This window comes from Hemibagrus wyckioides, linkage group LG21 (assembly GCF_019097595.1).
Source record: "Hemibagrus wyckioides isolate EC202008001 linkage group LG21, SWU_Hwy_1.0, whole genome shotgun sequence".
Lineage (NCBI taxonomy): Eukaryota > Metazoa > Chordata > Actinopteri > Siluriformes > Bagridae > Hemibagrus > Hemibagrus wyckioides.
In genome coordinates this window covers 5,345,487-5,370,688 of record NC_080730.1, presented here as the reverse complement: position 1 = coordinate 5,370,688, position 25,202 = coordinate 5,345,487, and the positions used below count along the sequence as shown (strand labels likewise).

Sequence of the window (25,202 nt, the reverse complement as noted above, 5' to 3'; positions counted from 1 at the left end):
ATGTATGTATGTGTATTAGTGTACAACGGTGTGTGTGTGTGTATGTATGTATGTATGTGTATTAGTGTACAACGGTGTGTGTGTGTGTATGTATGTATGTATGTGTATTAGTGTACAGCGGTGTGTGTGTGTGTGTATGTATGTATGTATGTGTATTAGTGTACAGCGGTGTGTGTGTGTGTGTGTGTGTATGTATGTATGTGTATTAGTGTACAGCGGTGTGTGTGTGTGTGTGTGTGTATGTATGTATGTATGTGTATTATTGTACATCAGTGTGTAAGTGTGTGTGTGTGTGTGTGTGTATGTATGTATGTATGTGTATTATTGTACATCAGTGTGTAAGTGTGTGTGTGTGTGTGTGTGTATGTATGTATGTATGTGTATTATTGTACATCAGTGTGGAAGTGTGTGTGTGTGTGTGTGTATGTATGTATGTGTATTAGTGTACAGCGGTGTGTGTGTGTATGTATGTATGTATGTGTATTAGTGTACAGCGGTGTGTGTGTGTGTGTGTATGTATGTATGTATGTGTATTAGTGTACAACGGTGTGTGTGTGTGTATGTATGTATGTATGTGTATTAGTGTACAGCGGTGTGTGTGTGTGTGTGTGTGTATGTATGTATGTGTATTAGTGTACAACGGTGTGTGTGTGTGTATGTATGTATGTATGTGTATTAGTGTACAGCGGTGTGTGTGTGTGTGTGTGTGTATGTATGTATGTGTATTAGTGTACAACGGTGTGTGTGTGTGTATGTATGTATGTATGTGTATTAGTGTACAGCGGTGTGTGTGTGTATTAGTGTACAGCGGTGTGTGTGTGTGTGTATTAGTGTACAGCGGTGTGTGTGTGTCTGTGTGTATTAGTGTACAGCGGTGTGTGTGTGTGTGTGTGTATTAGTGTACAGCGGTGTGTGTGTGTCTGTGTGTATTAGTGTACAGCGGTGTGTGTGTGTATTAGTGTACAGCGGTGTGTGTGTGTGTATTAGTGTACAGCGGTGTGTGTGTGTGTGTATTAGTGTACAGCGGTGTGTGTGTCTGTGTGTATTAGTGTACAGCGGTGTGTGTGTGTCTGTGTGTGTGTGTATTAGTGTATAGCGGTGTGTGTGTGTCTGTGTGTATTAGTGTACAGCGGTGTGTGTGTGTCTGTGTGTGTGTGTATTAGTGTACAGCGGTGTGTGTGTGTGTATGTATGTATGTGTATTAGTGTACAGCGGTGTGTGTGTGTGTGTGTGTGTGTGTATGTATGTGTATTAGTGTACAGCGGTGTGTGTGTGTGTGTATGTATGTATGTGTATTAGTGTACAGTGGTGTGTGTGTGTGTGTGTGTGTGTATGTATGTGTGTGTGTGTATTAGTGTACAGCGGTGTGTAAGTGTGTGTGTGTGTGTGTGTACAGATGTGTGTGTTGCACCTGCAGTTTAAGAAGCCCTCAATGTAAAGGAGGACCAATCATATTTCTTATCATACTTCACCCCAAATATGTGGTAAAAGTCATTGGAAACTGCCCCGGTCAGCATGCTGTTCATTTCAGACCGGTCAAGCAGTGATAGATAAGTGGTAAAAAAGATACATGTTGTCTTTTACAGTGTAGTCAAATGTAACGTATCAGCCTTATTAAAGGGAATAAATTGATGAATGTTCTTGTAATGATGCTGGATATCAGCTTTTAAATCCTAAATCTCTACAATCTTCAATTTCTTATTCATATTCGATTGACCACAAACACAATGATACAGAGACCTGCTTATTACGAGTTTTATTTTTTTTAAAAATCATCATATAGTATACGGTCGAAAAGAGGGGATTAAAAAGAAATAAAATAAAAAAGAAGTGAAAAATAATAAACAATAAAGTGAAATAGCTGTGCAGAACAGAGAGGCAAGTGAAATAAAGTGGCATTAGAGTGGAAAAGAGTGGAAAAATAACTTAGATAAAATCTCTAATAAAAATGCAGCATATGAAGCGATACAGTGACTGATGAAATGCGGTGTGTGAATATAAGATGATTGTTGTGAGTAACTGTTCTGGATAAAGTGCATGTGTGGAATTATGTACAGTGTTTGTGTAGAAAACATGTAGGGTGCTAGGCAAAAGAGCTCATTTCTGCAAAAAAAATAAACCCCACAAAGTTGTATTGGGACTTCCTGCCAAATCTATAATATCTATTCTGTCCTATCAAATATATGGAGTATTTTATTTATTAAGCCATTTTGACAAAATCAGAGCAGGAGGCAGGATTGTAGTGTAAGTAATGGCTGAGAAAATCATTCAATCTGACAGAAAAAAAGCAGCATGAGGAGAAAATACACCTAATAACTTCACTTCATGTGATAACTGTTCATAGAAATCAGCTAATCGTGACATTCACTCAGATATGTAGGCTGGGATTAAACCATTAAGACACCAGTGTGAACATGTTTTAGTACAAAACTGAGTGAGGCCTCATGGGGCTGAGTCACTCATATCTTAAAATCCTAGTCAGGATATTATCATTTGAATCTAATATAATGATTGGCATGTTTTGTTGTGGTTGTGAAGATAAACACATGGTTCCATATGTTGTTAGTGTACAACATTGAGGGTGCAGTGGGAGGAGTCATGTGACATCATGAGGTGTCACAGAACAAAACGCGGAACAGAACTCGGAATTCCACTGGTCACCTGCTAAAAAAAAAAACTGACCATCTATTCACATTCACACTACACACCTTGACACCGTGAACAAGCTTCAGAGAGCCAGAGAGCGATTTTACACTTTTCTAACAAAACACTTTACTTTTCTCACAACACACTTTACATTTAACACAAAACACTTTACATTTAACACAACACACTTTACATTTAACACAACACACTTTACATTTAACACAAAACACTTTACATTTAACACAAAACACTTTACATTTAACACAAAACACTTTACATTTAACACAAAACACTTTACTTTTAACACAAAACACTTTACTTTTCTCACAAAACACTTTACTTTTCTCACAACACACTTTACTTTTCTCACAACACACTTTACATTTAACACAAAACACTTTACATTTAACACAAAACACTTTACTTTTCTCACAACACACATTACATTTAACACAAAACACTTTACTTTTCTCACAAAACACTTTTCTTTTAACACAACACACTTTTCTTTTAACACAACACACTTTTCTTATCACACACACGTCACACCACAGAGTTTGGAAAATGGTAAGTTTCCTCATTATGATTTTGTTGATTATCAGGATCCATTTATGGAAATGTATAGTCTAATATTAAGTTTGTATTGTTTAATATTCACTTACATTAATATTAATTTGATATTAAACAGTAAGACAGTAAAGAGTATTGTCTTAGTGAGCACTAAAGCCTTGGACATGATGATTTAACACAGAAGCTGAAGATACAGTACAATAAGAAATAAATCCAGATCTGTTTCTGTCATTATTTTTACATCAGTAAGCCTCAGTATGAACCTGTTCATTTCTTTTTGTTCTTCTGAAAGAATGTGTTTCTCTAAAAGCCAGCTCTGTCTCTACTTTCAGTTCCAGCCTGAAGAAACGGTGTCCTGTACATCCGACGTCCACACCCCTGTCTACTGCCCTGTGTACTGCCCCGTCAACTACCCTGTCTACTGCCCTGTGTACTACCCTGTCTACTGCCCTGTGTACTACCCGGTGTACTGCCCTGTGTACTACCCCATGTACAACACTGTGCAGTACGCTGTGGAGAACCCTGTGGACTACCAGATGTACAGCCCTGTGCAATACCCTGTGGAGAACCCTGTGGACTCCCAGATGTACAGCCCTGTGCAATACCCTGTGGAGAACCCTGTGGACTCCCAGATGTACAGCCCTGTGCAATACCCTGTGGAGAACCCTGTGGACTCCCAGATGTACAGCCCTGTGCAATACCCTGTGGAGAACCCTGTGGACTCCCAGATGTACAGCCCCGTGCAATACCCTGTGGAGAACCCTGTGGACTCCCAGATGTACAGCCCTGTGCAATACCCTGTGGAGAACCCTGTGGACTCCCAGATGTACAACCCTGTACAGTACGCAGTGGAGAACTTTGTGCAGAACCCTGTGCAGTACGCTGTGTCCGACCATGTGGACATCACCAGGCACGAGCACATGCATGAACTTAGAAATATCCAAGAATCTATGGAAGCTCTGCCTGCACCCGAGGCTCTCTCTGCACCGGAGGCCCTGCCTGCACCCGAGGCCCTGCTTGAACCCGAAGCCCTGTCTGCACCCGAGGCCTTGTCTGCACCCGAGGCCCTGTCTGCACCCGAGGCCCTGCCTGCACCCGAGACCCTGTCTGCACCTGAGGCCCTGTCTGCACCTGAGGCCCTGTCTGCACCCGAGACCCTCTCTGCACCTGAGGCCCTGTCTGCACCTGAGGCCCTGTCTGCACCCGAGGCCCTGCTTGAACACGAGCCACTGCCTGCACCCGAGGCCCTCTCTGCAGCTGAGGCCCTGCCTGAACCCGAGGCACTGCCTTCACCCGAGGCCCTGTCTGCACCCGAGGCCCTGCCTGCACCCGAGGCCCTGTCTGCACCCGAGGCTTTGTCTGCACCCGAGGCCCTGCCTGCACCCGAGGCCCTGTCTGCACCCGAGGCTTTGTCTGCACCCGAGGCCCTGCCTGCACCCGAGGCCCTGCTTGAACCCGAGCCACTGCCTGCACCCGAGGCCCTCTCTGCAGCTGAGGCCCTGCCTGAACCCGAGGCACTGCCTTCACCCGAGGCCCTGCCTGAACCAGAGACCCTGCTTGAACCCGAGCAACTGCCTTCACCCGAGGCCCTCTCTGAAGCCGAGGCCCTGCCTTCACCCGAGGCCCTGCCTGCACCTGAGGCCCTGCCTGAACCAAAGGCCCTGCTTGAACCAGAGACGCTGCCTACAGCCGAGGCCCTGCCTGCACCCGAGGCCCTGCCTGAACCCGAGGCCCTGCCTGCAGCCGAGGTCCCATCTGTACCCAAGACCCTGCCTGTACCCAAGACTCTGCCTGTACCTGAGACTCTGCCTGTACCTGAGACCCTGCCTGCACCAGTGTCTCCTGAGACACAGAAGGAGAAGGCAGAGGATGCTCAGGAACAGATGAGGCAGAAACAGCTGGTAAGAAATAAAAAAACACTACTTTAAAAATGCTTAATTCTTATAATGGGGTTTTCATATATTAACTCCAGATGTTTCACTCCTAATCTGTCTCTAGAACATTCACAATTTAACTCCAACTTGTATTTCCTACAGATTAAAATTCAGGACCCCAACAATGGTGGCCGAAAAATCAGCAACCAAGAAGATGACAGCTCACCAAACATCACGGTACAGCATTAAAGTCTGTCTGCAGATTGCAGACCTGAGAGGGCCTTTGTGTCCATATATGGACATGGGGCATGTCGCTAATGTCCCACAGTAAAATCTGATTATCAGAGCCTCACTTTTACTCTCATGCTGCTTTGTGATTTTCTGTTTATTTGTAGGTTTCTTTTCTTACAGTTTGAGCTTTCTGATTGGCTTATTTAATGCAATGTATGTTAACTGGATCCTCTGTTATCCCTCTGTTTTGCAGGGAGTTGAACTATTCGTTAAAGACGTGGACCCCAGGATCAGTGAACAGCGCCTCTTTAATGAGTTCCTCCCGTTCGGAGACATCATCAGCTTTAAGGTTAGCTACTAATCCCTCCAGTTTCTTCCTTTCCCAATACACTGTGTTCACTTCATCGTACTCTCTAAGTTAGGAGACGAGTGTATAGTGGGGTGTTTTTTCATACACTGTATTTTGTATAGCTGCTGTCTGAAATGACCTTTAACACAGAAGACATACATATGGACTATAGGGGGGTTCAATCCCAGTTCACAACATAGCTGCTCTGTTTCTATGTACGTTAGCGGGAGTGTAATGCTATGCTTTCCATATCTCCTCGTACAGCTGATGATGGAAAACGGGCGCTCAAAAGGATATGGCTATGTGACATACTCCAATGAAGCAGAGGCCAAAACAGCCATAAGCGAGCTAAACGGGAAGATCCTGGGAACCAAGGTTCTGTTCATCGCGCTGTCAAAATCCAAAGAGGAACTGGCCAGGCTGAAAAATCGAAGAAACTGGACACGCAAGCCGTGTTACAAGAAAGACACGAAGAGGTTCTGGCCACAGCGTGAGTCACTGCCGTGTTTGTACTTAAAATGTCTTACAGTATGAGGATTGTTGTGCACTACCTAGGGAGCTTCCTATACAATACATATGAATGTAACAATATAATCTAGAGGAGTGTAAAGCTCATACCGTTACAAAAGATTAGACAATTATTGTTATGTATAAGAAGAACCGATACCTGTGAATCACACACACACACACAGTAACACAACTCTTCTTTTCTCTTTCAGGTCATTAATCTGCTGTACCAAACTGCCAGGAACCCTACAGAGACTCAATAAAATTAAAAATCTTTACAATAAATTCAATTCAATTCAATAAAATGTTCCTATTGCTACTGAAATGGTCTGAGTTTTTAATCACAGTAAATAAATGCTGGTGAAAACGCCTCACACAGCGGCAGCTTTAAAATAATCCGCTAAAAATTTCCACCTCAGGAAAATAGAATTAATTAATGACTGAACCTCAATTATGAACTATGTAATAACTGAGTTATATAGCATATTTCCTTTGCTCTTTTCGGAGAAAAAAGTCAGAAGATCTTGCTTGATGAGGTCACGTGGCCGAGAAGCCAGAGATCGATTTCGGATGATGAAGCTGCTGAGATTTGAAGCCGCACAAACAAGCGAGAAAACACACAAGCCATCCGTCGCTGTTTATTTCTAACATCAAACCTAATCGATCCACGTGTTTATTACTCCATAACAAATTAGAAAAAAATAAAATGCTATTAGAAAAGAAAATCACACATCAAACCTCGTCTGCAAATTCAGAAACACATCGACGTTCACTGAAAACAGAAAGTCTCGGTCCTTATTGAACATCACCAGCTCGTTACAGTCAGTCGCTTCACAAGTAACTGGTTTTGTTGACCTTTAGGAGGGTTTTGAATGACCTCTGAACTAACCTGAGGTCAACACACAATCTTTTAAAAATAAACGCTTTTTATGTTGCTTTTTAATTAAGACAACCATCATAATTACAACATCCTTAATCATCAGCACACAGTAATGATCCACCCTGAGCAATCTTTTTATTTATTTAAAGGTGCAGAAGGTAAGATTTATTTTTCATAATTAGCACTCCAGATCTTAAGTGGGTTTGACGTTTGAATAGTTCCCGCCCATATTAATGAAGCCACGCCCCCAGGATCTTACGTGACCTGTAAAGTAACTGACAGGAGGCGCATCCAAACGTAAACAACAAGCATTCTTGCCTTATTAACATTCAATATATATTCCAATCATGTTATATTACATTATATTATGAAAACAGAACATGATAGACGAATTTTCCCCAAAAATGAGTGAAATAAACCCTGAAAAATATCATATTAAATATAGAAAATAATATTAATCCTCCATGTATTAACGTCAGATAGGCTATTTCTACATTCTATATAGATCTGTAGGTCAAACATTTAGTATGGACAATTATTATGAGAGAATTCTTGACTAAAATCGTCCCGGCTCATAGTGTGAAGACTTGAGATATGAACAGTACGTAAGGGTTAAAGAAAGATGTGGGATTGTAACTCTGCCTTGCATCCTATCACAGCAGGCCCTAAGTGTTTTATTCCATAATTATACAAATGTTAAACATGACCTCAATACTATTACATTAGTCCTGTGCACCTTAAACTTCTGAATATTGTGTGTAACTGTAACAGGAACATCAATAATAGCCTTTACCTGTAACAAGCTTGTCCTTCTAATCTCCTGAGACAGCTCTCTCCTTAGCTTTCTGTGCTCCATGTTCACCATGATAACGAAAACACAGTGTCCACTTTTCACCCTTTATATAGACACACTGACTGGGTACGAGTCTGAAGACGCCTGTGATGCTAATTACAGGACACACTTTAGTTTAACGTGTCCCTGTGGTCAAATTATGGCCCCTCTTCTAGGGGTACCATCATGCCAGTTTCATTAGTTTTTCCTCCTTCGTTTTTAATAAATTTCGTCCACATGAAAACGCAAGACCGTGGTCTGAAGCGCTGTGAAGAGCATGCAGAACCAACAGGTAGCAATATAATCTCAACCGTAAAGCCATGCTGGCCAATCAGAAGCCTGAGACTTCACAAGCAGTGTTGCCAGATTGGGCGAGTTTCCGCCCTTTCTGGCTTCTTTTGGTCACGTCTCACCGCGAAAAAGTGCATTGGGCGGGGTGATAAAATCTGGGATGGTTTTTATTTTTGACTATAAACATGATATTTCATTCATTTTCTATTCAAACGAATAAATAAAGTGTAATATGTAATGTTGACGTTTTGATTATATGCTTCAGTTTAGCCAATAAGGTTCAGGAGAGTCCTGTCCAGTCAGACTTCAGTCTCGATTAGCGGGTTGTTGTAATCGTTCTGCTCGTTAATGTCACAAAGTTATTAACTGTTATAACTGTTTGTTATTGTATTAGTTATAACAGTATGCATATTTGACTGGTTTTTATTTAAAGTGGCAGGTTTTAAGCTGTAGTTGGGAGGGAAATATTTAGGCCAATCTGGCAACCCTGTTCACAAGCCAAATAGCTTTACGCTTCTGTTGAACCCCAATACAAAAGCAATGTCTGATTTTCATTAGTCAGTTTTCTGTACATTTTTATTCATTGTTGCTTTTATCAGTTTCAAGTTATTTATTTCACTGACCATTGTGTGGGGTTTTCTTTCTTTAATGGGAATTATTTCACTGACCATTTTGTGGGCTTTCTTAATGAAAGGGCACCAACAATTTTGTCCACGTGTCTACATGAAGTTATTAACTGATTTTAGAGGTTGTGCAGTATAAAGGCTACGCCTAAAATTTCATACATAAATTTCATTATTATAACCTTTGCCATCTTATAAGCAATCAGGCTTTTTATTGTGCAAATCTTTTGCTTAACTCTAGAGACACTATGCAGCTTTTACATAACATTTGATATTAGTGTGTTTTGTTGTTCAAAGATATTTCAGTGACCATTTCAGTTTTACTTCATCGTGGTGTTTCCATGAAGCTAGATGGGATTTGTTAAGCAAATAGTCTTGGTTTAAAGAATGCATAAGAGAAAGGAAAACATAAAATGCCATGGGTGCCAATACTAATGAGGAGGCTGACTTCAAGTGCAAATTAACAATAATTGTTTTTAATGTATTGCACTCATACAGTAGAAATACACATAGACGGGTATGATACATTTGATTCAACTAAAATATAAAGGCACAGTAAGATATTCTCAAATAAAAGTAAATACATACTGAGAGATATTTACAAAAAAGATAAACTTCTCAAAGTGCTCATGATCAAGGCAAATATACATAGTACATACTTTTGCATAAGGTTATAAATAGCGTGAGGTTTATGTTTATCGTTTGGACATCTGATCAACCGTCCAGTCCAATCCTTCATATAAACCTGTTCCGATTACCGCACAAGTTGACTGGACGTACCACTGAGAAGAAAGAAGAGAAGATAGAAAACCTTTTAAAAGACGTTAATGCTACAGAGAAATCTTGTCACTTCAATCCCACTGAATGTCTTTAGGATAAGGTCAGGCACTCACCCCGGGCACTTTCCCGACTTCAGAGGCTACTCACCAGACATCGGTGCCTGATGTCTTGTAGTTGCATGAACACAAATTCACACACCCTCACTTCAAAATCCAGTGGAAAGCCTTCCCAGAACACTGGAGCTTATTATAACGGCAAACAGAACCACTTGGAGACTATCGTGCCATCTTTGAACTGCCATTGCAGTGGTCAGCTTGTAGTCGGCTCTTCATCAGTGAACGTTTGAAGTCTTCGGTAGGAAGGAATAAGTGTTAAGTCTATAATGAACTCAGAAATTACACCTATTAGTTGCCCAGGAGCTCTTGGTTGCACAAGTCTACATGACTATAAAAATCTGGAAAAAGAAAATTATTTACATTTACATTATTTACTGTCCAGTGTCACCCAAATGAATGAGCAATTAATTAAATTAAATTACGGAGCACACGGACCAGGCACAAAAAGATAAATAGTAATAAATAAATAAATTAGACAACAGACTAATATTAAATAATTAATTAATAAATCTAATATTAAAAGCTGAATTCATGATTTTTATTTTTTAATCAAGACTGGGTGAAATTTTTTTTACCTAAGAATGCCAAACATGCTAAATAAAAAATATGCGACACTTTTATTCAAAAAACAACAACAAAAAAATCTTACGGTTGTGTAGTCTGTCCTTTTGAGTAATTTGTTCTAATATATTGGAAAATATGCTACATTTAGTTTCTCCAGTGGCATTATGGAGAAAAATGTTGAGTAAAATAATCCACCTCGTTCGTGTTCTTCTGAGAAAATGTTTGTGGAATTCAACACACTGCATATTCATAAGGAGCACCATCTAGGAGGGAGACAAACTCGAGCTGGCCAGTGGGGAGCCACTAAAAGAAGGCGGACCCCGTTGTGGCGCACTCTGGCTAGGGCTTGGGAGAGCAGAGCTACCCAGGGAAAGGCATACAGATGCAGCCTCAGCCAGGTCTGTACCAGAGCATCCAGGCCTGGGACGTTACCCTGATGGCATCGCAGGAAAGCCTGCAGGGGTGGAAGCCCACTCCTCTGAGCCAGAACTGGATTGGCCTCATGTGCAGCAGACCCAAAGGGATCACGTTGGGCGCTGCCTCTGTGAGGCCGAGGACTCTCTGCACCTCGGCAACAGAGAGGCTCTGGTCTAGCTGAACAGAATTTACTGCTGACAGTATGGAGGCCACCCGAGCAGGAAATAGACATGCCTGCATCATGGTGGAGTCCCAAATCACCCCCAAGAAAGTGGTTCTCTGAGATGGAGAAAGCACACATTTCTCCGGGTTGATCCTGAGGCCTAGAGACCTCATATGGGCAAGCACCGAATCCCGGTAACTGCCTCCCATGGCCTTGGAGTGGGCCAGGATAAGGCTTCCTCCATGCTGCTGATGCAGGGGAGAGATAGCCCGCAAGCTACTGAACATCTCAAACGAGCATCTACCTCTGAACAACAAGGTAAATTAACCTCCTATGACCTGAGCTTGCATTTTAGATTTCTTCTACCTATTTGGGGTTAGGAGGAACCAATAAATATAATAACCAGGTATTATCTTTGAACATGAAGCCACTTCTTTTGTGTACAACAGGTTCCAGTTACAAAGAATTAAGTATTATGGTGCACACAACCAAAAATGTGATGTCCACGTATGCGGACACCAAGTTGTAGGAGGTTCAGATCCTGCTTCATTTCAGTGTTTATAATGACCTGCTTTCTACTCAATAACTCTTCACAGTTCAAGACGACTAAATGTTCTCTCTTTGTTATTCACAGCTGAGGAAGCCGATGGTGGAGAAGATGCGCAGAGATCGTATCAACAGCAGCATTGAGCAGCTGAAGTCTCTCCTGGCTCCAGAGTTCCTCAACCAGCAGCCTGACTCCAAACTGGAGAAAGCAGATATCCTGGAGATGACAGTCAGCTTCCTGAGACAACAGCAGCAGCCTTCATTCTCCTCCAGCTCAACAGCTGTCAATCAAGGCTTCTCCAGATGTGTCCATGACATTGTCCACTTCCTGTCTAAAGAAGAGGTGAAGACACAGAGCCAGAGAAAACTGCTGAACCACTTCCAGAAAGTGTTGTGGTTCAGCTGAGCTCTACAGAGCAGCAGATCATCAGCAAAGAGAAGAGTTCAGTTAAGAGCTCCCTCTGGAGGCCCTGGTGAAGAGAAGATCAAGACTCAAAGCTGGAAACACAAGTCTATGTGGACTTTATAGATTTTTTCAGATTACTGAGTTGTTAAACTAAATCTTATTATGCATGTTTATGTTAAACATGAATAATATAGAAAAACTGTTTTCAGTTTTTAGAAAGAAAAAAACACTGTGTGTATTGTTCTTTATAAGAACTATAATTCGTGTTATCTTTAATTTCACTATTACACTTGATCATATATTTCAGTTTTATTTGATCAAATTTCCACTTATTTAAAATGGGATTTCAGTGTCAGTTTATCAATATGCTTCATATTGATTATTCATCCATTTAATTTGAGAAGTTTCACGTTCTACCTTTGAAAAGGTTTATTTTATACCATTTGTGTGGTAGTCTTAATTATGAAACAAACATTTTGCCTTGACGGTATCTGTTTAGACATATTATGACCCATTTATTTATTAATTTTCTTTTTAGAAATATTATTTTTTTAAGACAGATTTTAGCTGTCGGAGATGTTTTGTGTGTCTTTTGTAAAGACAAACTGTTTAAAGCTCTATTATGAGCACCATGTGTATTGAAGAATTCTTCAAGTGACTGTTGTGATATATTATCGCATATTATCTTGCCTTAACTCTAACACAAAAGTGCCCCAGAAAGAAAAAAATATATATATGTTTAAAGTACATGTTTAAATCTATCTATACACACAAACACAGGCACACCCAGAGAGACAGTAATAATAAATTAAAGTAATCATAAACTAAAATTAACTAATGAAAATTAGACATTTCTTTTTGCATTGCATACCTTAATTGTTGTTGCCTTCAAAATGGTCACTGCAAAGACTGTGGTTTGTTTAATTAATTGGTTTGATAGACCACTGACCCAAAAGCTGCCTAAATGCCTGTGCTGTGTTTGGTGTTGGTAGCTTGAAGGTTCTAGGAGGACTACTGTTTAGATATTTTGGGTCTTAATAATAATAGCAATGTTATGATATAATAATGCTAGAAGAGAATGTTTTCTTAGTCACATGAACATCATGTAAAAATGTAGCCATTTTCTATATTTTTCATGTATAGGAAGTGGGAAGGTCCTCAAGAAATGGCTTTCAGAAAAAAGAATGTACACATGTTAAATGTAATTATGATAAATGATCTATAACTTAAAGCTAAGAGCCCCCTTCTGAAATTTAATCCTAACCCAGTGGAATGAATTCACTGTCCAAAGCATGTCATTATTTTAAGTTTTATTGATTAATTTATTTTTTCCCCACATTCTATAAAATGTTGTTTTTAGGACATCCCTTGTGTGTTAGGGAATTAAGAGACACATAGATACAGTTCACTGGTGTACCATCTACGTAAGTGGAGGAAACATTTAATTCTACATGAAGCTCAGTGTAACACAACACAATTTGGCACATGCAAATTTTTATTTAAAGTCAGAAGCAGAGGTCAATTTCATTCACTGAAATCTTTACAGATTAAAAACAAGCAGAAGAATCATCTCTATAGCAGTAAGTTAACAAGTGATACAGTAAGAAAGAAAATTTAGAGCAAGCTACATCATACTAAATATGCAAAATTATCACTTGAGATTTGTTTCATTTCTCAGAATGGTTCTTAATAAATCGTTTAACAATCATAAGATGTGCTTCTGCACCAAGCTCTTTCTAAAGATGTGGCATTTACAGGCTTTTTTTTTTTATTCATTCACAATTATTTTTGCATCAGTGTAACTCAGCCCTTTGTAGGTTCCACTGGTTTTAAACTCCAGCACACTGTTATTGTAGCAGGTAATCTGGACCGTACCATTGTAGGGGAGATCAACTGTAGCCCGGCCGATTGTAATGTCCACATCCACGGTTTTCCCTGGAGGGACTTTGACAGGAAAAGAAAACCGCTCAGATCTCTCCTCAGTGTTCTCCAAACCATATGAGCTCTCGCTTCCCACTGTGAGACTGAATCCAGCTGTTACTTCCACAACCTCTGGAATTCCTGCTTTCACTTCCATGTTAAAGGAGGTTTCCAGCTTGTTGGTAACAGACCAGGATGACTTTCTGGTGATTGTTTTGGAGGTTTCTAATTTGTATTCTTGAGTTTGACTGGTATTATTTCGGTAAGTCGTGGATTTGATTTCCTCAACAGCGACATTAGGTATCACACTATGAAGCGTGGGATACTGAACATTTGTTAGCTTAGTAGATTTGACGGTGTTGATGAATATGAAGCATAAGGAATCAATATCTGAACCGGCACGGCCTGCAATTCCCATGCAGATCCCAGATCCCACATCAATTGGATATTCTTTTTTCAGCCCCCAGTCTGTCATGTGTGCGAAGAACTCACGTGTTGTGTTTTTATAATTCGTCTTGAATTTGATGGCACCCAGACGTGTTCCAGCTCCATTTCCCCAAAGTGAAAGGGAAGTGAAATACTCTCCATCTTCAAATGTAAATTCTGAATACTTCCCATCAGAGTTACCAAATTGCCTGGACTGGCCGTCAGTTAGCCAAACCTTGATGGCTTTTATCTGCCAGCCGCCGGCCCAAACCCAGATCTTTTTCAGTGTGGCTCCGTTTCCAATACCATTAAAATCAAATTCACTTCCTCCTTGCCCTCCAATTCTAAGGACTGGTGCCAAGTATGACATGATTTTGCACTTAGTGTGCACCTTAAAAAGACAAAAACAAGTTTAATATGTTAAAATGAAAATGAATATTCTGAGGAACAGGCAAGAATTATGGCCAATAATAGTAAACATTGTTTACCATTAAGATACTGAAATATCTGCAATGTTATTTTGAGCTGCTGGCTGCATTACTTGCTGATTGAGATCATAAAGCGTTAGCAAGAAATCATTGCAGTCTGTTATTTGTTAATACTGATAGGGTAACCTTTTACATTAAGGTTTTTTTAACGTTCTGTTATATTAAGTTATATGACATAATATCTAACACTTGTGCTAATTGATAAATAGTGACCAATGTTTATAAAGTCTGTGATTAGAATGTAGTCCATAAGGAACTGGCAGAACTGAGGCTGAAGCAAGATCCAGTATTTACAACTTAGACAAGTGCTAAATTAGGAACATGAAAACCCAAAACAGCTAATCATTACTAATGTGGTAAATAATGTTATTTAAAGGGAAGCATAAAGCATTAAATCATATAGATATTTATAATCTCTCTTCCTCTTGAAAATATTGAACACATTCCTAAACTTAAATTCAATAACATATAATACAAACAAGACTCACAGCTACACTTACAGAAGCAGGTGAGAAGCAGATCGCAAGAAATGTGCTCCTAAAGAGAGTCGTGTTAAGGAAGTAAGTTTACTGGATACGACAGAAGGTTTATATTGCCTCCTATAAGCAGAATTGGGACTTTTAGTCCAACCTACTAAGTTCCTAAGAAACAACAAGACAAGAGAGAACTTGTATCTAGTTGATCACATCTCTATAATAGCACTACTATAAAAAAAAGTAGGTTGACAAAGCCATCATAAAAACACCCACAGTGCTTTACTGGATAATGAGGCAGGTTTTGATGCAGTGCTGTATTTGTTTGAGTTTTTGTTGCCAAGCAAAAAGAATTTGAACATGCTTACACATGATTCTTTCTCAGTGTCCATTCTCACAGTTCCTAAGATGCATCTCTTCAGCTGCATACCATTTGTTATGCAAGTTTGAACAGCAAGGCAGAAATATCCTTATTTCCTTATAAGTCCTTGAAATATGAGTTAGAGTTTTGGGCAATGCCCTTGTTCCAAAGAAGAGCCGTGTGCAGAAGTATGGCCCAAAACATATAAATTTCCGAATTTCGTCAGAACCCGAAATTAGAGTATCGTGCAAATGTGCTGTATTTTTTGTTTTATATTTTTCTGAAGCCTGTGTTTTTTCACATGTAGCTTATGTTATCTGAAAATGCGCTACTGATCAAATAAGAGCAGAGTTTCTGAAGCTTAGACTCACGAGGTGAGACTGAAAATTAAACACACTTAGATTTTAAACTTATTTTAGCTGACTCTTCAATACGTGGTTCACGATGAGCTCAAAGCTACGCTCAACATGTGGTTAATCAACGAGTCCCAACTGATTGGAGTAGCCCCGTGATCTTGGTGCCCAAGGCAGACGGGTCGGCCAGTTTTTGTACGGTCAGTGTGGTGTCTAATTTTGATGCATACACAATGCACAAGGCAGATTCCTAAGACTTCAAGAAAAATACGAGAAAAGAATATCTGAGAGAGAGAGAGTAACCAAGCTCATGGTGTTGACACATACACACCACATTCACACACACTTGTTGAGAAAGCACTAAAATGTGGTTGTTGGAGCATGCATGGACATACAGGGTTCTGCACTCTGTTATGTCATTGCTCAAGTTTCTGTAAATCTGCTGAATGGATCAGTGGGCTTTTGCCCAAAAAGAACGCTCTTACAGTGTCATCAACCGGACCATTTTCTCACACTCCCCCCCTTTTAGTGAGGTTTTCAGTGAAATCTGAAAAGTTAGCTACTAGGTACTTTTTAGGTGCCTAAAAAAGAGATCTTTTCCCACTGACTCAGTCATATTGTTGAAATTCACATTCATTTACGATCAACTTCAATTTAATTATTTTTCCTAACCTTACAATCATTCTTTTCTTCACACAGCTTAACAGAGAAACAGATTTCTGATGTCTGATCCTGAGCAGCAACACTGACTCACACCAAAAAGGAAACCGGAAGGCATCGTGTGCAAGACCTCAAAAATATTCGGATATGATCGAAAAATTGCTGTTAATTTAAGGCGGAATTTTATCAGTATAATCCTGTTATGTTCAAAAGCAGTGCATTACTGTTTTGGTATTGTATTTTACCGTATTTATTTCACGAAGGAAAGAAAACAGTACTTTTTGGAACAGAAAGCGAGCATGTGGATTTTCGTCCTGCGACTTAACCGGTGAGTGCACATTTGACTTGCGTTTATTTTACACAAAATAATTGCAAATAACTGTGCTGTAATAATTGTGGATGCTGATTGTGTAACTGTTTTACGTTCATTTCGGTGCTAAACCCGTAACGTGCCAACGGCATCATAGAGTGGAGCTGGATTTGATTCAGATATTTCCCGGATACAAGGCAAGTTCAAATAAACATGATAATATAATCTCTTCTGCAAAGTAAGCCTTTAAATACTGTAGCATCGAAGTCAGATTGATGTCATATAGCACGCTGAAATTATCATCATCTCGCTTGCTAATTTTAACTTGCTATCTTTTCACATACACTATATTGCCAAAAGTATTCGCTCACCCAACCAAATAATCAGAATCAGGTGTTCCAATCACTTCCATGGCCACAGGTGTATAAAATCAAGCACCTAGGCATGCAGACTGTTTTTACAAACATTTGTGAAAGAATGGGTCGCTCTCAGGAGCTCAGTGAATTCCAGCGTGGAACTGTGATAGGATGCCACCTGTGCAACAAATCCAGTCGTGAAATTTCCTCGCTCCTAAATATTCCACAGTCAACTGTCAGCTGTATTCTAAGAACGTGGAAGTGTTTGGGAACGACAGCAACTCAGCCACAAAGTGGTAGGCCACGTAAACTGACGGAGCGGGGTCAGCGGATGCTGAGGCGCATAGTGCGAAGAGGTCGCCAACTTTCTGCAGAGTCAATCGCTACAGACCTCCAAACTTCATGTGGCCTTCAGATTAGCTCAAGAACAGTGCGCAGAGAGCTTCATGGAATGGGTTTCCATGGCCGAGCAGCTGCATCCAAGCCATACATCACCAAGTGCAATGCAAAGCGTCGGATGCAGTGGTGTAAAGCACGCCGCCACTGGACTCTAGAGCAGTGGAGACGCGTTCTCTGGAGTGACGAATCGCGCTTCTCCATCTGGCAATCTGATGGACGAGTCTGGGTTTGGCGGTTGCCAGGAGAACGGTACTTGTCTGACTGCATTGTGCCAAGTGTAAAGTTTGGTGGAGGGGGGATTATGGTGTGGGGTTGTTTTTCAGGAGCTGGGCTTGGCCCCTTAGTTCCAGTCAAAGGAACTCTGAATGCTTCAGCATACCAAGACATTTTGGACAATTCCATGCTCCCAACTTTGTGGGAACAGTTTGGAGCTGGCCCCTTCCTCTTCCAACATGACTGTGCACCAGTGCACAAAGCAAGGTCCATAAAGACATGGATGACAGAGTCTGGTGTGGAGGAACTTGACTGGCCTGCACAGAGTCCTGACCTCAACCCGATAGAACACCTTTGGGATGAATTAGAGCGGAGACTGAGAGCCAGGCCTTCTCGTCCAACATCAGTGTGTGACCCCACAAATGCGCTTCTGGAAGAATGATCAAAAATTCCCATAAACACACTCCTAAACCTTGTGGACAGCCTTCCCAGAAGAGTTGAAGCTGTTATAGTTGCAAAGGGTGGACCGACGTCATATTGAACCCTATGGATTAGGAATGGGATGTCACTTAAGTTCATATGCGAGTCAAGGCAGGTGAGCGAATACTTTTGGCAATATAGTGTACCTTCAATGTGTAACGTTCTGCTTGCGAATTTGAGTAAGCTTGTTCTAATTAGTACATAATTATTCTGCGGGGAGTTTTTTTCTTTTGTTTCTTTAATGTTGGCTGTATTTTGGATTGCTTGGATTCAAGTTCGTTAGAATAAGTTAAGTGATAGAATACTCAGTAAGAATAATTCCTGTTCGAAATTTTTAGTGTTGTTTTGTATGTTTGCTTGTATTGGAATGTTACTTTTTGTTTTGTTGGAGATTTTTTTAGTTAACTTTTTAATCCTCAAAGACTGTCCACACAGAGTACATGCAGAGCTAGACAAGACGAACATTTGAGCTTAAAAAGTATATAAAAGGTAATTTTTAAATTATAACCAATCATTTTGCGAGTTAAGAGCCTTCTTCCTGGGCTGGGATGGAGGTTTAGAGCCCTTTGATGCTGCATTTAATCTGCATTCAGGAAGGTCAAACTCGTGGGCACCATAGAAGTCCACTATATGGAGAAGAAACCTGAAATGTTTTCCTCAAAAGACATCATTTCTTTACGACTGCAGGAAGAAAGACATGAACATCTTGGATGACAAGGGGGTGAGGGGATTATTTGTAGATTTTTGTTCTGCAAGTGAACTTCTCTTTTAAGACTTTCGTTCATCTTTGGAAAGCAAATGCATATATTGTGAAAATTCCTTCATTATTTTTGTTCATCAGCTGAACGTCCAAAAAAAAATTCAAAAAGGTTATGAAGTTATTGTGAATGTATGAATTTCATTTTGTTTATTCACGTATAAATATTCATCATTGAGCATACATGGAGCAAACATGCTTGCTTGACATGTGAGAACAAATGAGGCTTGTTCTTGTCTGTCAGGCTAGCGCGTTTGAGTTTCCTTTTACCATGGATTTGCAAAAATATCGAGTTAAATAAGTCATAAAAATGGCAATAACAATTTCACAAAACACAGCATATACAAGTGTTGACTGTCCAGACCAGTCCACAATCAAGATTTTGAAATGCATTTATTATGTTAAAGTAACAGGGCTCTGTGACTAAGTAAAATGATTTCAGTTTCCCTTGCATTCATTTGCAATCCTGCAGTAGAAAATGAATATGTTACATGACTACTGACATTGTTTTTTCTTTGGAATGCTTTAGGTGAAAAACCAGGAAGCTGCACTGATGAATGGATGATCAGTTTTGAGGGGCAAATAATCTGTGAGGGCATCCAGCCAAGTTTTCAGTCTGGGCTTGCTGCTGTGTTTTCGAGGTTAGATGCTTAGATTAAAATATTAATTTCTGTTCACATTCTCGTTATGTAAACTTTTACCCACACTAATTCTGAATGTACGCATTTGTTTTTTCATTGGTATGAATCCCGAAAAAGGCACCAAGGGTGGACATGTCCTGTCAAAGCGGACAAGGAAGGTCACCCACAAAAAGAAATCAGTCAACACTCGGGTTGCCAGTCTACTTAAAAGACTAATGGACTTTGAGTGGGACTTCATATAAGTGAACCCACTCATTCACTGACATACCACACACACACACACACACACCTTACACATACTCTTCACACACGACATAAACCTGCTTTTATTTAAATTTTGATTTCATTCTTCCTTCATTCAGTAATTCCTATTCACTAAGTAGTTAGTCACTCATTTAGTTTTATCTAATGTTACATAAATGTTTTGTTTATTCAGTTAAACATGTTTATTCTGAAGCTTAAGTTTATTTAGTCATTCCACTTGCCACTAATTTTCAGAACATCTTGTGATTAAAGTGGATTTTGTTTGTCAGGTTTTGCAAAGGTGTAATAAAGCACGCTTTGAAGTTACACTGCATTGTGTTAAATGTTTTAAAGTCTACATTTGTAAATTGTATTAAACATGTTTTTATTATTATTATAATGAATTAAATAATTTAATTTCATAAAAATCAAAGAAATATCTAGAAAAATAAATCATCTTTTTTTTTTTTAGCAGACCATTTCTCAATATAATAACATTTGTAGCTTACAGTAAATAAAAAAGTGCAAATGAACATTAATTTACTGTTAATGCTTTTGACAGTAATTTACTGTTAATGTAGAAAATAACAGCTTTATGCTGTATTTCCAAAAACAGTAACAAACTGTAAATTTCAACAACAGCAAGACACTGTTAATTTAACAGTAACTTGCTGGCAACTCTGCTGCCAGTAACTTACTGTTTTTTAACGGGACAATTTTTAACAGTGAACAGCCTAATATTGTGTTGGTCCCACTTTTGCTGCCAAAACAGCCCTGACCCGTCGAAGGCATGGACTCCACTAGATCCCAGAAGGTGTGCTGTGGTATCTGGCACCAAGATGTTCGCAGCAGATCCTCCATGGCCCTCACCTCGCAACTTACAGGACTTAAAGCAGCAACCACCATCAGTGCTTTCTGTTTAATCAGGGTGAAATTCGAGCAACATGTTCAGACTTTTCCCTCCAGATGGTGAGTGATGTGAAGGTCCAGTCAGGTCTCTAAAGCTTTTGTACTCCATTGATCTCAGCACAGTGGACTCAGTGTGGGAAACTCAGACAAACTCTAAACTCACACTGACTGACAAAGACATGACACGAGACACATCTGTTACATCTGGACTGTCTGTTAACAAACTTTAAGGCACTTCATATAACTCAAATATACCCTTTTCAGCTGTATTATATACTGCAATACATCAATTCATATCAATAATATTGGTAAATCCCCTAAAAGTAATAAAAAATCTCACTATAATAAACTGTAGAGATATTTGCCTTGAACAGTGTACTGTATTTAAATTCTTAATTTCTTATATTTGTATCAGATATTTCTACATTCCAGGCTAAATGGTTCTCTAATTAAAGCTGACAAGAAGGTCATTTGAGTTGTGACTCCACACGTGTGAGCAGTAATGATGAGCGTGTGCTCTGTCACTGAGACTGATCCCAACATCAGGCAGCAGATCTGATCTCTTTACAGGGTCACCACTTTCCCAGATTCACTCAGTGTTCTCTATGAGTCCATCTCCATCACCCCACCCCTCCACCTGCTCCCCTGAGACATGGATATTGTCCTCTGCTAGAAGAACACTGAGCATGTGGCAGCCCTACATTCCTCATTGTGTGTCCAAGCTCTCCCATTGGCTCCAAAGTGTGAGAACCTCCAACAAGCCCAAGACCCACACATTCATATGGAGATTTGGGAGTATAAATAGAGGAGCTGCAGCCAGTACAAATCAGACCCACTCTACACAGAGAGATCTACAGCACAGAGACACAGCCATGGCACCAACCATCACTTCAGCACTGAACATCTCAAACGAGCACCTACCTCTGAACAACAAGGTAAATTAAGATCCTGCTTCATTTCAGTGTTTATAATGACCTGCTTTCTACTCAATAACTCTTCATAGTTCAAGACGATTAAATGTTCTCTCTTTGTTATTCACAGCTGAGGAAGCCGATGGTGGAGAAGATGCGCAGAGATCGTATCAACAGCAGCATTGAGCAGCTGAAGTCTCTCCTGGCTCCAGAGTTCCTCAACCAGCAGCCTGACTCCAAACTGGAGAAAGCAGATATCCTGGAGATGACAGTCAGCTTCCTGAGACAACAGCAGCAGCAGCAGCAGCCTGCATTCTCCTCCAGCTCAACAGCTGTCAATCAAGGCTTCTCCAGATGTGTCCATGACATTGTTCACTTCCTGTCTAAAGAAGAGGTGAAGACACAGAGTCAGAGAAAACTGCTGAACCACTTCCAGAATCTGCAGCCATCTTCAGACGAGAACAGGAGGGAAAGTGTTGTGGTTCAGCTGAGCTCTACAGAGCAGCAGATCATCAGCAAAGAGAAGAGTTCAGTTAAGAGCTCCCTCTGGAGGCCCTGGTGAAGAGGAGATCAAGACTCAAAGCTGGAAACACAAGTCTATGTGGACTTTTTAGATTCTTTCAGATCATAACTGAGTTGTTAAACTTAACATCTTATTATTGTCTTATGGCAATAGACTGATACCTTTCTACTTCAAGAAAGATTCCTGAAGATTGTAGTAGAATCCAGTTTGGAGCAATGTCAAGAACTACAGTCTTGACAATGCATGTTTATGTTAAACATGAATAATATTTAGAAACTGCTTTCAGTTTTTAGAAAGACAAACACTGTGTGTATTGTTCTTTATAAGAACTATAATTTGTATTATCTTTAAATTTCACTATTACATTTGAGAATATATTTTGATTTTATTTTATCGGGACTGATCACATTTTAGAGAATTGGTCACCAATTACACTGTGAAATACATGTACTATGTACATTCTGGATGAATACACTAGCTTTATATAGTGGTCTATAAGCATCAAATGCCTTCTGTGAAGGTGATCACATTCTGATTAATACAGAATTATTAAGCGTTAAATTTCCATTTATTTGAAATGGGATTTTAGTGTCAGTTTATCAATATGCTTCATGTTGATTATTCATCCCTTTGAGAAGTTTTACATGTTTTTACCTTTGTAAAAGGTTTATTTTGTACCTTTTGTGTGGTACTGTTTATTATGAAACATACATTTTGCCCTTGACAGTATCTGTTGAGGCATTTCATGTTTAATTTCTATTGATTATTTCTTTTGAGAAATATTAATTTTTATTTTTTTAACAGATTTTAGCTGTCGGAGATGTTTTGTGTGTCTTTTGTAAAGACAAACTGTTTAAAGCTCTGTTTAAAGCTCTATTATGAGCACCATGTGTATTGAAGAATTCTTCAAGTGACTGTTGTGATATATTATCGCATATTATCTTGCCTTAACTCTAACACAAAAGTGCCCCAGAAAGAAAACAAATAAAAATATCTCTGAAGAACTTTCTTCTCTTTGTAATGCATTCCTCTGAGTGTTCAGATGTCTTTGAGGGTCAGAGTGCAAAACAACTCAGGAGATAAGAATCAGACTCTGTGGTCATTAATGTCCTGAACTCCACCAGCTGTTGAGGATTTTGTTGCACACAGAGAAAGCAGAGGCACTGGATATGAGGGTGAACATTACAGTAGAATTAGCATAATCATGGACCTGCAACCTCAAACAGTGTGTTTGATATAAACACTCACAAAGAGAACAGGAATTTTAGATACAGATACAGATTGAGAAGAGGAAAACAGTTATAGGAATGTTATTGAAGATTATGATGAGAATATTGAAGGTCAACACAAAGATAGATCAGAGATGATCGCTGTAGTTGTTGGATATATTGACCTCATAAATTAACAGATCAACAATTAACAGATAATATTAATCCATTTTAGACTTTTGAAATGAAAAGTAATCTAAATTAAAAGACAACCCCAAGACGTGTCTTGTTATTAAAAACAACAACAGTGATATGTGGAATGTAAGTGGTCAGGATCAGTCCATAAAAGTTCAACTTAGAACCCTAAAAAGGAATGTTTCTCAATTATAAAGATACCAACAAGTCATTTTTAGGAACTTTTCCACCTTTCACTTACTGAAGAACTTTTGAGGGCTTCTCATATATTCTTGTGTTTTTAGTTAAAATAGCTTCATCCAAACAATTATTATTATTAATTGTTTTTTGTACAAAGAAGGAACTATGAAACAAGCAAAAAACAATAAAAATATGTGAATATTAACAGGACATTTCAGCCAATAAGAATCTTTCCCTCCAGATGGTGAGTGACGTCAGACTCGGTGTGTTTGGTCATCAGTAATGGTTCATTCAGGACTCTGAAGCTTTTGTACTCCATTGATCTCAGCACAGAGGACTCAGTGTGGGAAACTCAGACGAGCTCTAAACTCACACTGACTGACAAAGACATGACAAGAGACACATCTGTTACATCTGGAGGCTCAGTATTGATGGAAGAAAAAGCACAGAATGCAAGTTTAGGCATAAAATGTCAGTTTCAATATGTGTATATATATATTTTTTAAAAACATTCCATCTAGCAAAATTATTTTGCATGTGGACTTAGAATAGAATTAATAGAAAGAATCAAAGAATAGAAAGAATCCACGAAATGAGCTACAATAGTGAATTTAATTTCCCTAAACCCCTCAGTAATGGATAAATAATTCAATCATTGTTTTATTGGAAGTTGAATTCTGATACCCTGACCCATGATATATTCAACAACTATGTAGATTATCAATTAAACAATTTTTTGATATTTATATATAAAAAAAATAAATAAATAAAAAAATTCAAATTATTATTTGTGGAAGAAAATTTGGAAAAAAATTGGAAAACAATTCCAAAAAAATCAAACTAAATCATTTTCATTATAAAAAAAACGAATGACTGATCCATAAATGTGAAAATGATAACACTGACAAAGGTCTGTGTCCTGATGATTTTTAGGATATAAACAAAAGATTATATGGTGCTAAATTTATCCAGGAGATTTTTATATTTTTTTTATAATCTAACAAATATAATAATTTTAGGTTATGTGTCTAAGGTAATTAATTAAGTCTAAATGAAATCTGAAATCTGAGATAAAGTTACAAATGAAGAATTCTAAAGCTCATGTTATTGAGACCTGTTGATAAGGAATGACAGCAAAAATGTAACACCTTGTAATGAAAGTAATGTATTAAGTGTGTGCAGGAAGAAGGGTAGAGCCCTCAGGGGCAATAGAGGAGGAACTGCCCCGTCTTTTCTAAAGATTAGCCTGAAAGATATATTAGCATGTGAATAGGCACACTTCTATTGTTTCTGGCTCACTCTTTCAATAGTCAGAGTGTGGGAAAGCTCAGGAGGGAAGAGTCACAGTCTATCGTCATTACCATCCTAAACTCCACCACCCACTGGATATTTGGGTTCACA

General features: G+C 39.2%; 4 protein-coding genes and 1 long non-coding RNA gene across 7 annotated transcripts; 4 read left to right on the top strand and 1 right to left on the bottom strand.

Moving 5' to 3' along the window:
* Positions 1–4,996: 4,996 nt before the first annotated feature.
* On the top strand, positions 4,997–6,494 carry LOC131342772 (polyadenylate-binding protein 1-A-like). Of its 2 annotated transcripts, none has more exons than XM_058373980.1 (4): positions 4,997–5,327; positions 5,575–5,670; positions 5,935–6,160; positions 6,390–6,494. In XM_058373980.1, exons 1-4 carry the CDS (start codon positions 5,163–5,165, stop codon positions 6,395–6,397), a joined length of 495 nt encoding a protein of 164 aa, XP_058229963.1. In that variant the 5' UTR covers positions 4,997–5,162; the 3' UTR covers positions 6,398–6,494. The 2 variants fall into 2 exon arrangements, 1 of the variants encoding a protein (XP_058229963.1); XR_009203061.1 differs by lacking the exon at positions 4,997–5,327 and adding an exon at positions 5,401–5,481.
* A 4,655-nt stretch (positions 6,495–11,149) lies between these two features.
* LOC131342773 (transcription factor HES-5-like) lies at positions 11,150–11,924 on the top strand. Its single transcript, XM_058373981.1, has 2 exons — positions 11,150–11,161; positions 11,478–11,924. The coding sequence occupies exon 2, from the start codon at positions 11,490–11,492 to the stop codon at positions 11,793–11,795; it is 306 nt and encodes a 101-aa protein (XP_058229964.1). The 5' UTR covers positions 11,150–11,161; positions 11,478–11,489; the 3' UTR covers positions 11,796–11,924.
* A 1,345-nt stretch (positions 11,925–13,269) lies between these two features.
* Positions 13,270–15,278, bottom strand: LOC131342182 (aerolysin-like protein). Of its 2 annotated transcripts, none has more exons than XM_058372854.1 (2): positions 15,118–15,233; positions 13,270–14,532 (listed from the first exon to the last, which is right to left on the bottom strand). In XM_058372854.1, exon 2 carries the CDS (start codon positions 14,509–14,511, stop codon positions 13,564–13,566), a length of 948 nt encoding a protein of 315 aa, XP_058228837.1. In that variant the 5' UTR covers positions 14,512–14,532; positions 15,118–15,233; the 3' UTR covers positions 13,270–13,563. The 2 variants fall into 2 exon arrangements, with proteins under 2 accessions (XP_058228837.1, XP_058228836.1); XM_058372853.1 differs by having other exon boundaries at positions 13,273–14,532; positions 15,130–15,278.
* A 3,275-nt stretch (positions 15,279–18,553) lies between these two features.
* LOC131342847 (uncharacterized) lies at positions 18,554–20,114 on the top strand. The gene is made up of 3 exons (XR_009203067.1): positions 18,554–18,955; positions 19,521–19,632; positions 19,750–20,114. It is a non-coding gene; the product is annotated as an uncharacterized LOC131342847 (long non-coding RNA).
* Positions 20,115–21,254: 1,140 nt separating this feature from the next.
* LOC131342671 (transcription factor HES-5-like) lies at positions 21,255–23,177 on the top strand. Its single transcript, XM_058373794.1, has 2 exons — positions 21,255–21,719; positions 21,826–23,177. Exons 1-2 carry the CDS (start codon positions 21,390–21,392, stop codon positions 22,255–22,257), a joined length of 762 nt encoding a protein of 253 aa, XP_058229777.1. The 5' UTR covers positions 21,255–21,389; the 3' UTR covers positions 22,258–23,177.
* The last annotated feature ends 2,025 nt before the right edge of the window (positions 23,178–25,202 follow it).